General features: G+C 31.7%; 1 protein-coding gene across 2 annotated transcripts in view; it reads left to right on the top strand.

The window, feature by feature from the left end:
• The window catches only part of LOC140046640 (DENN domain-containing protein 1B-like), a 79,273-nt gene that overhangs the window by 3,831 nt on the left and 60,558 nt on the right, over positions 1-14,884 (top strand). For both annotated transcript variants that reach the window (XM_072091335.1, XM_072091334.1), the window contains exons 2-3: positions 12,816-12,880; positions 14,257-14,347. In XM_072091335.1, coding sequence (XP_071947436.1) covers positions 12,816-12,880; positions 14,257-14,347 — 156 coding nt within the window. The remainder of the gene's footprint in view (positions 1-12,815; positions 12,881-14,256; positions 14,348-14,884) is intronic.

The raw sequence follows: 14,884 nt of genomic DNA, 5'->3' as shown, positions 1-14,884 counted from the left end.
ATTATAATATAATTGATATTTGTTGTGTTTGATTTTTGTTACTACTCAGTAATACTAATATTTGTAGGATATGTGGTTTAAATAATCAATTCAACTCATTTCATTTGCAAGTACAGTCTGTTGAATAATAAATATTATTAATGGAAACATAATAATATTATATCATAATAAACACTCTTGTCTAACTTTTTCTTGTCCTTGTTGGTTGGCTATTTTTATTTATCATCTGACTATTGCTGTAATTGTAAGGAAATAATTTCTCTCTGATCTACCTTAAGGCTAGTGTAAATCCGTAATTTAATTAAAAAGAAGGCTGGTCTCTTTGACCTACCATTAATTTAAGGCGAAACAAAGACTATAATAATTACAAAATATAAGCTCACATTATGAAAGTAAATTGTTTTTAATTCTAAAGATATGATTTATTTGTTTATAATTATGACAAAATTTGATAAAAAAAAAAGGTATTCAACTTGTCTCATAGATAGGCCTAAGGAATACACACACAGAGTAGTACTAGTCTAGTGACCTAGGGCTAGGAGGTTGACACACGCTGTAACGGTTTTGCTAAATAGTTGTGTGTATAAAACGTTCATGTGCACTGTGCTCGACCGGGTAGAAGCGCTCCTGATTGGGTAGTACAACCTGTCAATTAACGATTACACATGTACGCACTATGTTATTCTCGCTGGCGGCGGTACACAAAATATCCAAGTGTTAATAGTGCATCAGCTATGTTTGTTGGATTAGGGCAAGTTGAACCGCCATCAGAAAAACGTTATATGCTAACTTTCGCCGTTGCTCGTTTCTTTTTAATAGATGTATATTCAAAAGTTAATATCACGGTTTTTAGTATATTAAATATTACAATTAAGCCCCTTTCACACATAGCTGTAAGACGGTAATATTGCGGTAATTAGCCGGCTTCCGAAAAAATTGCAATATATTACCGTCACGGTCGTAAGCCTGATCTGTGTTAAACAGTCCACGATATAACGCCTGCTTATGCAGCGCGAAGCATTACAACAAACCAAGGTTAAATTCGGAAAATTTTCCTTGAGAAAGACTGGCAATTATTTTAGGCCTATTAATATTAAATTATTAGATTACTGTATCATTATATACAGTAATCTAATAATTTAACAATATATATATATATATATATATATATCCAAATTCCTTCACTTGCACTGATGAAGGGCTAGTGTTGCCCGAAAGCTCTGCTAACTTTTCTGGCTGTTTACTTTATCGTTTTGATTTAGCTTTTCGCTTTTTATTTTTGTATCTCCATAAACACAAGAGGCAAAGAACATTAATTCTAAACCGCCCGGTGATATACAATATATATATATATATATATATATATATAAATCCAAAGGCAAATTACTGAAAAAATGACAATGCTGTAGGTATCAGTGTCTGGATCTCAATGGAGATACACAAAAAAAAGCGAAAATCTAAATCAAAACGATAAGTAAAACAGTAACACACTACACACTAACCTAGACAAATATATATATTGTCTAGGTTAGTGTGTAAATAATACAATGGAAGAAGTACGACCAATAATATTATAAAGTAATGTTGGTCTAAAGATTATTTAACATGCTGTAACGTAAGGCTAGGCCCTAGTTCAATTCAATTCAATTCAATTAAAACTTTATTATCCCCATGGGGAAACTCTGTTGGCCTTTTCAAAAATACAGTACATACAAATATAAAATGGATACAGTACATAAAATATAAAATACGATAAAAAAAGCCATACAAAATATACATATAAAATCCTAAAAAGTCGATTAAAATACTACAAAAAATAAAGCTAGCGCATAAAATACGATTATACGATTATATAATGAATGATATTATCATTCATTATATAATCGTATAGCAGCAGGGACGAATGAATTGCCATATCTATTTGTTTTAATTTTTCTTTGAAGGAGTCTGTCACAACGTTGACTTTTGTTAAATTTATAGTGCAGAGGATGAGCGTGGTCTTTTAAAATAATTTTCAATTTTTTAATTACTAATTCCTTATATAAAACTTCAGGTTGAATTTGTTCAGAGCCTACTATTCTACTGCCTTGTTTAACTATTTTATTAAGTAAAAGTCTATCTTTAAAACGTGAATTACCATAATAACATATTAGGCAAAAACTAAGTACACTGTTTAAGATAGAAGTATAAAAAAGTTGTAAAATAGTACGGTCAATCTTAAAAGAGTTTAATTTGCGTAGAAAGAAGAGACGTTTTTGTAATTTATTGTATATGCACCTACTATTTGCATCAAATTTAAGTTCATTATCAATTTCAACCCCTAAATATTTGTAAGTTTTAACTTCCGAAATGGTCTCACCATTGATTTTGATCTTGGGAAGGTAGTTTATCTTCTTCCGAAAATCAAAAACCATCTCTTTAGTTTTATTTATATTTAGATCTAAAAAATTATCTTTACACCATTTGTGAAAAATATTAATACTGTCTAAGAAGCCTGTCATTGAATCATCTTTTGAATCCAGATAACCAATCAGAGCAGTGTCGTCTGCATATTTAATAATCTCAGTTTTTGTATTATTTGACTTACAATCATTTGTGTGTATTGTATACAATAAAGGTGACAACACACAACCTTGTGGAACACCCGTGTTAACTTTCAACAACGAGGACAACGTGTGATTAAGCTTAACACGCTGTTCTCTATAGTTAGCATAGTTCTAGTATAGCAGGAAACATCCTCCTGTGCGCGCGCCTCTAGTCTGGTCCTAGCTCATAAACAGCTTCTATTTGTAGGCCTAATAGATTTGTTTCTGTAGAATGGGCATCACGATTGGACAATTATTAGCACGGAGTAGGTAGGTAGGTAGGTAGGTAGGTTTTATGCAGCGTAAATAAAAACCAATAAAACAAAACAACGGACACTCAACAGCAGCAAACACATAATGTGCACGCGTGGCATGTTTCGTCAGCGGTACCTGCCTTTTTTTTTTCTAAAAAAGTGTGACCTCTTTTTTGTGAAGACAGTAATCTTTAAATATTGCGCCTTTCAATCTGTGGCTTTTCGCACAGAAAACCGTAAAATTATCGTATATTACCTTCTGTGAGAACGGGTCTAGACCGGCAATAACTCTGGCTTACTTATCGCGATATTGCCCCAGTTCTGTGTGAAAACGCCTTTAAAGAATAATAAAAATCTGACTTATAGTTTCCGAAATATAAGGTATAAAAATCGCCGAAATTGATCATGTTTTTTGAGTAAAATATTTTGTGTATTAAAATTGTAAAATTCAATAAAATATTATATTAAATGATTAGTAAATATAAAATATTTATTTTACCTCATTAGAATTATATTTTAATAATCACCCAAAAACCATTGTCTGACAGACAATTTAAGTATTTTTTTGCTTTAAATTACATTTTTTTCAGGTAAATAATTGTTTGTTTCGTGAATAACTATTTTTTGACAATAAAATGACACATTCAAAAACAAATTTGAAATAAAAAATATTTTTCAGGGGGAGAATATATCTTTAAAACTGTTACGTCAACAAGCGAGCGGCGTTAAGAAATATTTCTTGTTTAATTTTTAATTTAGAAGAGATTATTTAGAGAGTTAGGTTTTTATTATTTAGAAACAAGTTTTAATATTTAGGAACAAGTTTTAATATTTAGGAAACAGCACCCTCTATAATTACCGTACCTTTAGTTTTTAGAAGTATGGATACGGTTCCGTAGATATTTCAATGACTGTTTAGTGTTACATTTTTCATAAACATCGTTTAAATACCATTTAGTCGGCGATTTAGCCTGCCCCCTCGAAGACTAAAAAAAATCTATCAAAATCTGTCTCGATTTAGTCGAGGTTGGCCTGATTTAGTTGCCGATTTAGTTTGGTTTATGAATTAAAATGAAGTCATTTTTAAAGTTTTAGCTCGAACTACGACTAAAGTCCGGTTTAAGCATACAGGCGTATGACCACGTTTACATAAAGTTGAACATCACTCAGTCACCAAACTCGAACGCCGTAACAATTAAAAGCATTACCGCAAATTTGGTACTGAAACTGGTGCACATTTACCGCTGGTTGGTAGATCATCCTTAGTATTAACAATTTATTATTAATTAAGTGGTCACTATTAATTTTTTTATGTATTTTAGTAAAAGATACAGTATACAATAATTGACAAATTTTGTTGTATTCACTTACAACTATATTACATTTAACATTAATGATCTGACCTTTCACAGCAACAGCAAATTGGTACATCTATCCTATCTAATAATTTTAAATTATTTTTTGCAGATAAAGGAGGATCTTCAATAGAATAAAATGATACAAATTCTAGGCATTTATACGATTTTTACTAATAAAATTTAATGTAGGTAGAATATGAAAAAAACAAAATTCATGTAGCTAAAAATTTATATGAAACATTACCGTATTTAAATTTATTTGCATTAAAAGTAGTATTAAACCACTATATTACATAGCCTATGTAAATACGTGAACATGATTGGTTGAAACTGCATCACAGGACTACTGCTGCGAGGATCGTAAATTGTATATATCCTTGCGTATGATGATATTGACTGAGTAATTTCCCCGTCGTTATCGTGTCCCTGTTAAACATTAAACATATAAAATCCAGCAAATTCTCGAGTACGATGATATTGACTGTATTGATACTGCTGCGCTTCGGGAAATATATATTCCCTCGAACATAATATCATTCCCTTGGGGATGTCAAATCTTATATTTCACCTTTAAGCAGGCAATATCTGTATAATATAAAATGTTCAGCTTATTTAATTAATAATAATAATATACTGTACAAATTAACATAGGCCTAGCCTACAATACATTGGTAGAATTATAATGTAACTATAATTTTCTCTTTAAAATACTGATTTGAACGTCTTTATTAAAATCTAAGACTACAGTAAATATATAGACTTAACATATTAAATACTGTATGAATATTATTGAACCCATTATGTTACAGGCTTTTTAATGCTGGCTGATGTATGATTTTTATATTTTGTATTAGCTTACTATTATAGCTCCTCCTACATATAGTAGTTGCTCTTGAGGCTCAAGACGATCAAGTAGATACAGTAGTTTGGTACAAGTCATGATTTTGTGTTTTTTTGTTGTAATTTGCCTAGAAGTAGGCCTACAGTCTGAATATATAAGTAACTAGAGGGTACTCCGAGAGTACAAAACTCCGCCTACTGTAAAATTCCCCAACATAAAATGTCCCCGGAAAATAAATATATAAAAAAAAAATTGTTTTTATTAGAAATGTAAATAGGCTATCTGCACACTACTACAGAGTTGTGGATGAGAGTTTGGTGTAATGGTTATGTATCCAGCCTCTCACAGTTGAGATCGCTGGTTCAATTCCTGCAGAGGGTCTTATTTTTTTTATCATGCCATCCTTATTTTATTTTTTTTATTATTATTTTTTTTTTTGTGGACCTTGATCTTTGACCCTTCAAAATTTAAAAACAATTATATGATGAGTCATTGATCATTGTGACTAAGTTTGGTGAGAATCGGATAAAAACTGGTCTCTAGGCAGTAAAATAGTTTTTTGTTAGTTTGTGACCTTTCCCTCAAAATCGAACTCGTCCGAGCTTTTGGGGCATAGATCATTTTGGCCAAATTTGGCCAGATTCGGATGAAAACTGTGTCCTCCAGGCTGTTCACAGACACAACACACACAAACATACAGGGGTGAAAATATAACCTCCTTGGCAGAGGTAATAATAAATCAACGCCTGGTTCCAGAAGACGTCACAATTAGTCTTCAAAAACCTAGTAATGTATACTGTGTTTCAAATTCTTTCATCGTTTAAATATTGTGATTTAATTCTTGGGGTTTAAAAAAAATTTGGTTGGCCTAGAAAGAATAAATATTAATAATAAAAATATGTAATCAAATTAAGAAACAAAAACCGCTGTAGCATACACTACAAAGGTGTCTTATTGATGTTCCGATTACATTATTCATTAGAGGAATGCGCCGCATGCGCAATGACAAATGCACATACAACAATGTGGTACGTTTATAATAAATTATTACATAATAAGTCTTCAAATCACTCATTTTTTGTAAGACTTTCAACTATATATACAACTCTGATATTTTACTGCGATTTAAACCAAGGACCATGCAGCCAAAGATAGGACCACATTTGTGTAATGGATTTGATGACTACCTGGACTTTTTCCAACGAAGGAGTTTTATCCAACTGCCAAGGATTGGTCATACTGTCATGTCATACCAATGTACGTCTACTCGTAACTGTAAGTGTTCTCATCATTATTATCATTACATTTAAAAAGCGTTATTTAAATAATTATGTGCAATTATTTAGTCATTTTATGTACCATTATTCTGTTACTTATCGATAGAGGTTTTTCTTATCTATTGTATACTTTATGTCTTTATTATTACCTGCATTTTATGTGCAATTATTCAGTAATTGTATATACCATTTATTCAGTTACTCATCGATGTTAAATCCAAAATGTATTTAACGTATTTGTTTTTCATTCATGTTAGGTTCTGATGGATTAGTCTGGCGCTGTCATCATTGCCGCCGAAAAATTGCAATGAGGACGGGTACCTTTCTTGCTGAACAAAAGATAGCAATGGATGATTGGTTAAACCTTGTATACTACTAGGCAAGAGAAACTTCTGTTAAACATGTAAGTAAACGTCTTCAAAATGTTTGCCACTATCAGCCTGCAATTAAGTTACTGATTTGATGTTGTTGTCAAATTATGCTTCTGTCCACACACACACACAGTCAACATAGTTTTAAAAAAACCTTATAAAAACATCACAAGTGTACCTACATTAATATTTCATTCTCTTTCCTCCGTGGTACAACCAGATTGTCTCCTACTTTTAATGTTTTATTTCTTATGTTTTTGTTATAGAATGGACGTGGACGTGCACCAGAACGAGAAATGTGGGTATTTGGTCTAGGTGACAACAACCAAACCAGCTCGAGGATACCTTCAGTTTGTAGAAAACAGATCAGCGGCCACACTTCTGCCGATCATCAAAGATAAGATCCGACCATGCACCATCATCCATTCGGACATCCCTACAGACAAATTGCTACTATTCCTGGTATCACCAAACACCGCACGGCTAATCATTCCAGACATTTCGTGAATCCATTCGCAAAACGTAAAATCATATTGGAATCAATGAAATCAAAACTCAAGGCAACGAAAGGTGTAAAGAGAGAATGGTTGAGTGAGTACCTAGACGAGTTTATGTGGAGGAAAGAGTTTGGCAAAAATTTACTTTAAGGATTTGAAAACATAATCAACCACATTTCAGAAATTTATCCACAAGCTCAGTAACTTTAACTTAAAGACACTAGACCTATGGTTTTTTTACCGAAGTTAAGGTCACACACTACATTTTATGTAAAAATTTATATTATATGGACCTATTGTGATATTTTTTCATCTTTAAATGGTTAAAAATAAGTCGATTCTAATAATTTTAGCGGCTTGCGTGAAAGGGTAAACAAATAAAAGAACCTTAACTTTTTAGCAAAAATATCAGGTTGGATTCTGCCAAAAAAGGAAAGACAATTAATTTAGCCACGAGACAATGTCAGTCTAGGCCTAATAGCTAGCATACGATATTCATACGTTACCAGTCTTTATCAGCTAGGCCTACAATAAGCCTAATTGCTAGGCCTAGAAACGTCTACGAGAGAACTTTCGGCGGAAGCTACTTGAGTAGTGCATTGTTTTTCTCATTTTATCATAATTAAGACAAGAAATGACCGGTTTTAAAGTTATATTATATGCATTATTTTTGCAAAACGAAAAAATTGCAGGTCTAGTGTCTTTAACTGTAGTAATTTATTGTAAAAATTAAATTATGTAATTTAATAAAATAATAGATCAACATTTTTATATTGTGTTTGAATTGAATTTCTAAATAAAGGTACATTAAAGTTTGTTGTGTTTATATCGAAATCTGTAAATAAAACAAGTAAACAAAATAAATTATAACAAGAAATATTTCTTACAAAAAACACCAACCTACTGTAGGCCTGTTTTACCATTGTGTGACAGGTCGCTATTCTAATAGTTTTTGTTAATACTTTACTGAATTTATTATTTAGATAGATTTAGATATACAGTACAAGGCCTAGGCCCAGCAAAAGTTATTAAAATATGTTGCAGAACACCAGTTTTATTTCATTAGTAGGCCTACATTACATTTTATCAGTAAAAACCGTATAAATGCCTAGAATTTGTATCATTTTATTCTATTGATGATCCTCCTTTATCTGCTAAAATAATTAAAATTATATTATATGCATAGGCCCTAAAACATTTGCATTGTTGTTGAGGGATTTGGTTTGGATCAATTTCAGAACAGGATCAGGATTAAAGACAAATGTGGGGCGGTAGGCCGGGAACAAATCAACTGAAAGGAGAGCGCCCTCAATTTTATTCCTATTGATGTACAGTACCTGCACAAAGTACACATAACCACACCCCTAATTTATAACACAAAAACCAAATAAAAAACTCTGGAGCTAAAAAGATGTTATCAAGTACATGCTAACATAATATTTAATATTATTGTGATATTTAATTAATTTAATTGTACGATTTATACATTTTTAATATAAAAAACTGTCTGATTATGTTGTTTTCAAAACTAAAGATTGCCTTTTGTGATAAGTTTTTTTGTTGTTGACACGTTGTGACGAATGAATTTTTTTATTTGTTTTGAGGCGAAAACAAAGTCTGTACATACATTTTTGTTGCATTATATGCAAATATTGAGAAATAGGCTCGAGGGTCAAATGTCATACTTTCGATAATTTTTTCGTAAAATGTTTTATTAGAGCGAAACATAAATATGTACCTTCTGAATAAGGCGTTGAAAAAATCAACACTCTAGCATTAATGGTTTTCGGGATATGGGAAGACTGTATTTATATATGTATATGTATTTGCATATATTATGTAATTTGTACTACTAATTAGCATAATTTCGAGGTGCGTGACAAAGGCGTGATTTTAGGAATTACAAAGCGGTCACTTACTGACTATAGGAAACCTGTATTCGAGTCATTTGAATCCAAAACAAAGTCTCTACAGACATTTTAGTCGCATCATGTATGCAAACATTGATAAATGGGGTCGTAATTTCACCTATTTTACACTGTATGTAATATGTATACACGTGCACGTGGCGTTTGTGGTGCGGATAACTAACTCGTTAAAGTGACGAGTTCGTGTCTTTATTTCTTTCCCAGAATTTTTTTGCACATGTATCTCTAATTCTTGTCAACATAACATTTTCAGAAGATTTACCTTAAACTGTAGATGTGCAGGAAATTTTGTTTTATGACGTTGGAGTAAGTTACGCATGATTTTGTGAAATTTTATGGTTGCTCATAAATTCTGAGTGATATAATTATTTTTCAATGAAAGTGTATTTTATTATATGGACCAAATTTTGACATGATAAAAATGGCGTGCCACGCAAAAAATTATGCGAGTACACGTATTTGAAATTTCTAAATTCGCAAAATTAATTTTGCGTACATTTCAGGTCATTTTGAGCATTTCAAAATTTTCTAAATTGTTTGCGTTTTGCGCACGCACTTGTGTGCACAGCACATACAAAGCGTAGAAAAATGGTTTTTGCAATTGATTTTTTTTTTGCATTGCTACTTTTATCATGTCAAAAATAGCTCCATATTACGCCCAAAAAAACAAATATTGTGTTTGGCCAAGTCAGTAGGAAAAAGTTTTTTTTTCCCCAGACCAAAAATGTGTTGCTGGCAAAAAAATAAACAATTCTATAACATAGATAATACAAAAAGACCATATTTAAAACACTTTTCATAGCATTCTAGGCTCATGCTGGTTATAAACAAAAGTTTTAAAAAATGTTATCAAATAAAGGCTAGAGGCTTAGCGTGCATGCCGGAACGGGTGAATAAATAACAAGTTTGAACAAAAGAGCTTACGGAAAAAAAAAATGACGACCTTCATTTTCGTCAGTTTAGGGTTAATCTGGCGTGGCCAACATAACAATTTTTTGCCCTTATGAAATATACTTTTGTATTAAAAGTTTCATTAAATTTTTGTTCAGAATTTATAATCAACCATAAAATTTCATAACTTACGTTGCGCGGCTCAAACATCATAAATCAAATAATTCCTTTTCATTATTATGGTGTTTGTATCCTAAATTTAAAAATAACTGTAATCCAACCCTCTCACAAAGATTTACTTTAAAGGCAAATGTAGTTGCAGAAAGCTGTTGCCTAAAAATTCTAAAGGCCGTGCTCGGTTCAGTCATTACAAAAGTGAATCAATTTTACCAACTGAAGAAAGATGTTACAATCAAATAAAATGAAATAACAATGCCATAGGCCTATATCATTTCCAAACGTGCCACCCTCTTATGTTTTTCGCCAAGTATAAGTGGTGAGACCCATGAAAATAATATTGTTTAGTTTAATAGTAAAGTTATTTGTAGAAGTTCCATCCCGATTTGACCAGTGAAGTCCATAATCAAAATGTTATATACTACAGTATAACATATTTTGTACATTATGCAAGCTAATTGCTCAAACCATTCTAGATATCACAATTTTAATTAGGTTATATGCATGATATGCATATAACCTCTTGATTCTGTCAAAATCTTTATTTATTTATTTATTCTTTCCTTAGCACTATTTTGTCCGTGCATTATCTTGGCATCAGTTTAATCTAGCTAAGTCAAGTTTTCAGAGTATATTCCTCATTGCCAGGAATCGATGTGGTTATATTTTCACGATGCGTAATCAAAAATTACGCGGTCTACGCGCGATTTTACGAAATCACGTTTGTAATCATATCTTCACAAGCATGAATCACAATTAAACAAAATTTGGTACTCATAAATTTCAGGTCATATTTCATCATATGGCAATACAATTACGTGCGTAGCGCATATAACGCTTGCGTACGCGCGCTTAAAATGTTCAAAATTGTCAAAATTTATTTTCGATGAAATTAGAGTACGTTTCAGGCAATTTTAAGCGTTTAAAAAATTGCCATGAGTGCGCAGATTTTTGCACGCGCACTGCGCGTTATACGGTAATGCGCACTCTTTTTGTCCGATTTCGGTTGTACAACCTTTCTTTAATAATATCATCATATTTTATTCACTTTTCAACGCGTAATTGCCTTATACGAGCACGTCAAAAGTGACAGGCTACGCACGTGTAAGTTAACAAAATGGTGAAAATATGCTAAATTTTTAAATTAATATAGATCGTCAGAATGCTCGGGAACACATATTTTTTATTTAATTTTCTTGAAGTGTATGTATCTTATGTATGATTTATTATTAAACTAAGGGAACAAAAGTTGATTAAGCCATAATTAATTGCATATTAAATTAAAAAAAATTCATTTCGACAATCAAACAAATTATGACATTTTCTTAGGCCAAAATAACAAACTTAACATTAACTTTCTTCCTTCAAAAGTTCATATATTAAAGTTAAAAGTATATAGTTTGACAGTGCATCATTTTTGTACATTTTTAGAGATGTCATCATAGTAAAAAATTATAATTCATTGCGGTATGTAATAATCTATCTGCACCAAAGTGGTTACTGCATAGTAAATACACGGAGGAATTTTTCTACAATTTTTAGTCAGTTGTGTATGGCTCGGTGGTGTGTGCTCGTGTCTATGGCACTCAAGGTACCGAGATCGAGTCTCACCTTGGGAAACGAAATAAATTTTTTTTTTTATTATCCGTATTGTTTGTTCAAATTTATTTCTTAGTGTATATATTATACACATGATTTATAATGAAATCTAGATAAAAAATAACTTATGTCTTTATTATTATGTAACAGCAAATGTGGTTTATGACATTATACGCAGAGGGATCTTTGATCGGATTGTGATACCGGCTATTGTATTCGCGTTAGCAAGGTCCTATCATATATTATATATTATTTAAAGAATCTGAAAAAATCAATGAATCAAAATATCTTTTAAAAATAAATTATCTTTATTTTAATTATCAATGCATATAACCTATAATTCGTCATAGTGACGAATTAAATCTAGTTACATTTAATGTTGCTTAATGTATATTTTTGTTGAAAGCTGGTCTAGACCATGAATGAGCAAAATCTGCATAAATTACTACATGGTAACTTTGAATTAAAGAGCACTTGCAGTTGTACCGACCATGTTCTTATCGGTTTACACATCAATATAGTCATGTCAAAGAATGTAGCCTACTGTATTTTTATAATTTATAGTTTTTCCTTTATTAGCATGCTCAAATATATGACAACTAATAGTTTGATATTAAACAGATACCATTGTATTATTTATCTATAATATATAAATTCAACAATATCAATAAATGCATAAATAATAAAACTATGTATATGTACTGTACAATTACCAAAAATAGTCATCGTGTAAGTATCCAATCTGTCCGGACACACGTAGAGGCTGAATCCGTATTTTACTGTCAAGTCATGTGTTTTGTTTAGATTTGCCCTCATTTTTTTCAAATAAATAAACTGATAAAAGATTTAACTGAAGTAATTGAGAATTTAACAATAATTTTTGATGGTACGTTAATAAGTAGTTATTTTAAAATGTTTGTAATACTCTACTAACTTCACTTTACTGTTGTTTTACTATCTAAATTACAATCAATATAATCATGTGCCAACTACAGTACTTCATTTCCAATTACAGTTTAATTTCAATTTATTTTTAGGGAAAACCCCAAGCATATATTTGAATGCTTTTTTGAGGTAGCAGCTCCCAAGGATCAAGATTCAAGTAAGTTATTTTCTTTCTTTTTTTTTGTTTTTAAATATAAAAATATGCTACCACAAATTTCTTGTCAGCAATTGCTGGTTGACTGATTACAAATTATTGTTGACTAGCCATTGCTCGTCCAATATACTCTAGTAGCTATAAGATCAACTTTCGTATGCAATTTGAGGTCCAGAGAATTTGACTTCAGAAATTGGTTTAGGATAGTCAAACAATCATTTTTGGCTTGGTTACACATTTTGAAAATGTGGCGAAAGGGCAAAAGGTCAGGTCAAGGGTTATATGAACAAACACAAATAGATACTTGTATCTTGGTAACCACTGGTCGCAGCAAGTCAATTTTAGTCTCAAAATGTTGAAAAGGCATGGATTCATATTCAGTCTAATTGGACATTTTAGTCAAAAATGACCGGAAATGCCATTTCTGACCTTTGATCCACATACCAGGGCATCTTCATATCATCGGTACGATGTGGAGGCAGACGGATTCAGAGAGGATCAAACCGGCTTCTCCTCCCCATTGGCACTGGGGGAAGCGGTGGGTGGCAGCGGGTGAAAGGGGAAAATTAAAAATGTTGATAAGATTCAGACGAATCCCAAACCAGTCTCTTTGATACGCTCTTAATTTTTGGAAAGTGAGAGTACGTAACAGGTATCATCTTTCGTATACGCGAAATGGATTATCATTAAATGATTGGTTCTTACTCTAATTGAGATTATAATCGCGAATGCAATGCATTATGATATCCACGCAGTAATCCTGTGGGGAAAAAAAGAATGTCAAGAATAAAACCAGTGTAGGCTTTATAGCTTTGTTATCGTATTTTTTAACGGGCGCTAACGGTGTCTCGTAATTTCAGGCGCGCTTCGACGCATTAGCTGTACACAATAATACGACATGAGGTTGTTAAAAAAAGGATATAAAAGTCTAATTTTCTCGTAAAATTCCAGGTTTTGCAAGATGTAATATCAGAAAATGTTATTACTAATATATACACGTGGAAGGTTTATTAGATTTATGATTTGTAATTTTTTTTTTTTAAATCCCTTAAAAATGTATTTCATAATTCTTGTCTTTGTCTTGATTTGTGGGGGTAATCATGTTTGGTTTGTCTTTAAGATCAACAACATTTTCAGTTTGTATCCCTTATAGAAATTACATAAAATGAACAATAAAAAATCCAAAAAAGGACTAATATTCTGTTCTGACACGGATGTCACTAGCTTTTTTGAGTTCTATCTTGTTGTGGACTGTCCTATTTTAATAACTTCAAAGAAAATATTCTCCAAGATTTAGAGTGAACAGGCTTGGCGTGGTATTTTAAGAATACAAGATATATTTTCTGTTAAATACTATAATGAATGACATTTTTTTACAGAGCCAGAGATAGTTTCAATGTTTCCTTCAAGTTTTGATGATGAAGGTAGCAAGAAGGAGTTACCACGATTCTGTTTCCCATGTCATACAAGGTTGGTTGCTCAATATCTAATTTACTTTAAATGTTGCTATTTTAAAGATTCTAGACTACAGTATGTTTTTACATTATATTTTGTAATTTGATTTTCTTGTTTGGCTGCGGGTAAATTTCCATGGCGTTTATTTGAGGTGTGTTTATTCCAAATGATGTTCTATTGGGGGGTGGGGGGGGGGGGCATTTATTTGAGGAAGGAACTTATTAAAACCGGGGCGTTTATTCAAACAAATAGGTAAGCATTTTGACTAAAACAATATGTTCTTAAATAGTGTACATGGACTCTACCAATGTATTTTAATCCCTACCATGCCAAGTTACTACCTTTTTAAACGGAGACATTACAAAATATTAGATGGTTTATATCGAACAAAGGATTCGCCGAAAAATTATACACATTGAATAAAAATTTACCTAAGAAATGTTGTAAGCTATTTCAAACTTGTTTTAGCGATCAATCTACCACCAAATGATCAGCGTACTTTGATCAATGATGCGGAAGAAGTTGAATTTATCTGCGATGAGAGACTGGATC

This window comes from Antedon mediterranea, chromosome 4 (assembly GCF_964355755.1).
Source record: "Antedon mediterranea chromosome 4, ecAntMedi1.1, whole genome shotgun sequence".
Classification (NCBI taxonomy): domain Eukaryota; kingdom Metazoa; phylum Echinodermata; class Crinoidea; order Comatulida; family Antedonidae; genus Antedon; species Antedon mediterranea.
This window is presented reverse-complemented; position numbering and strand designations above follow the sequence as displayed.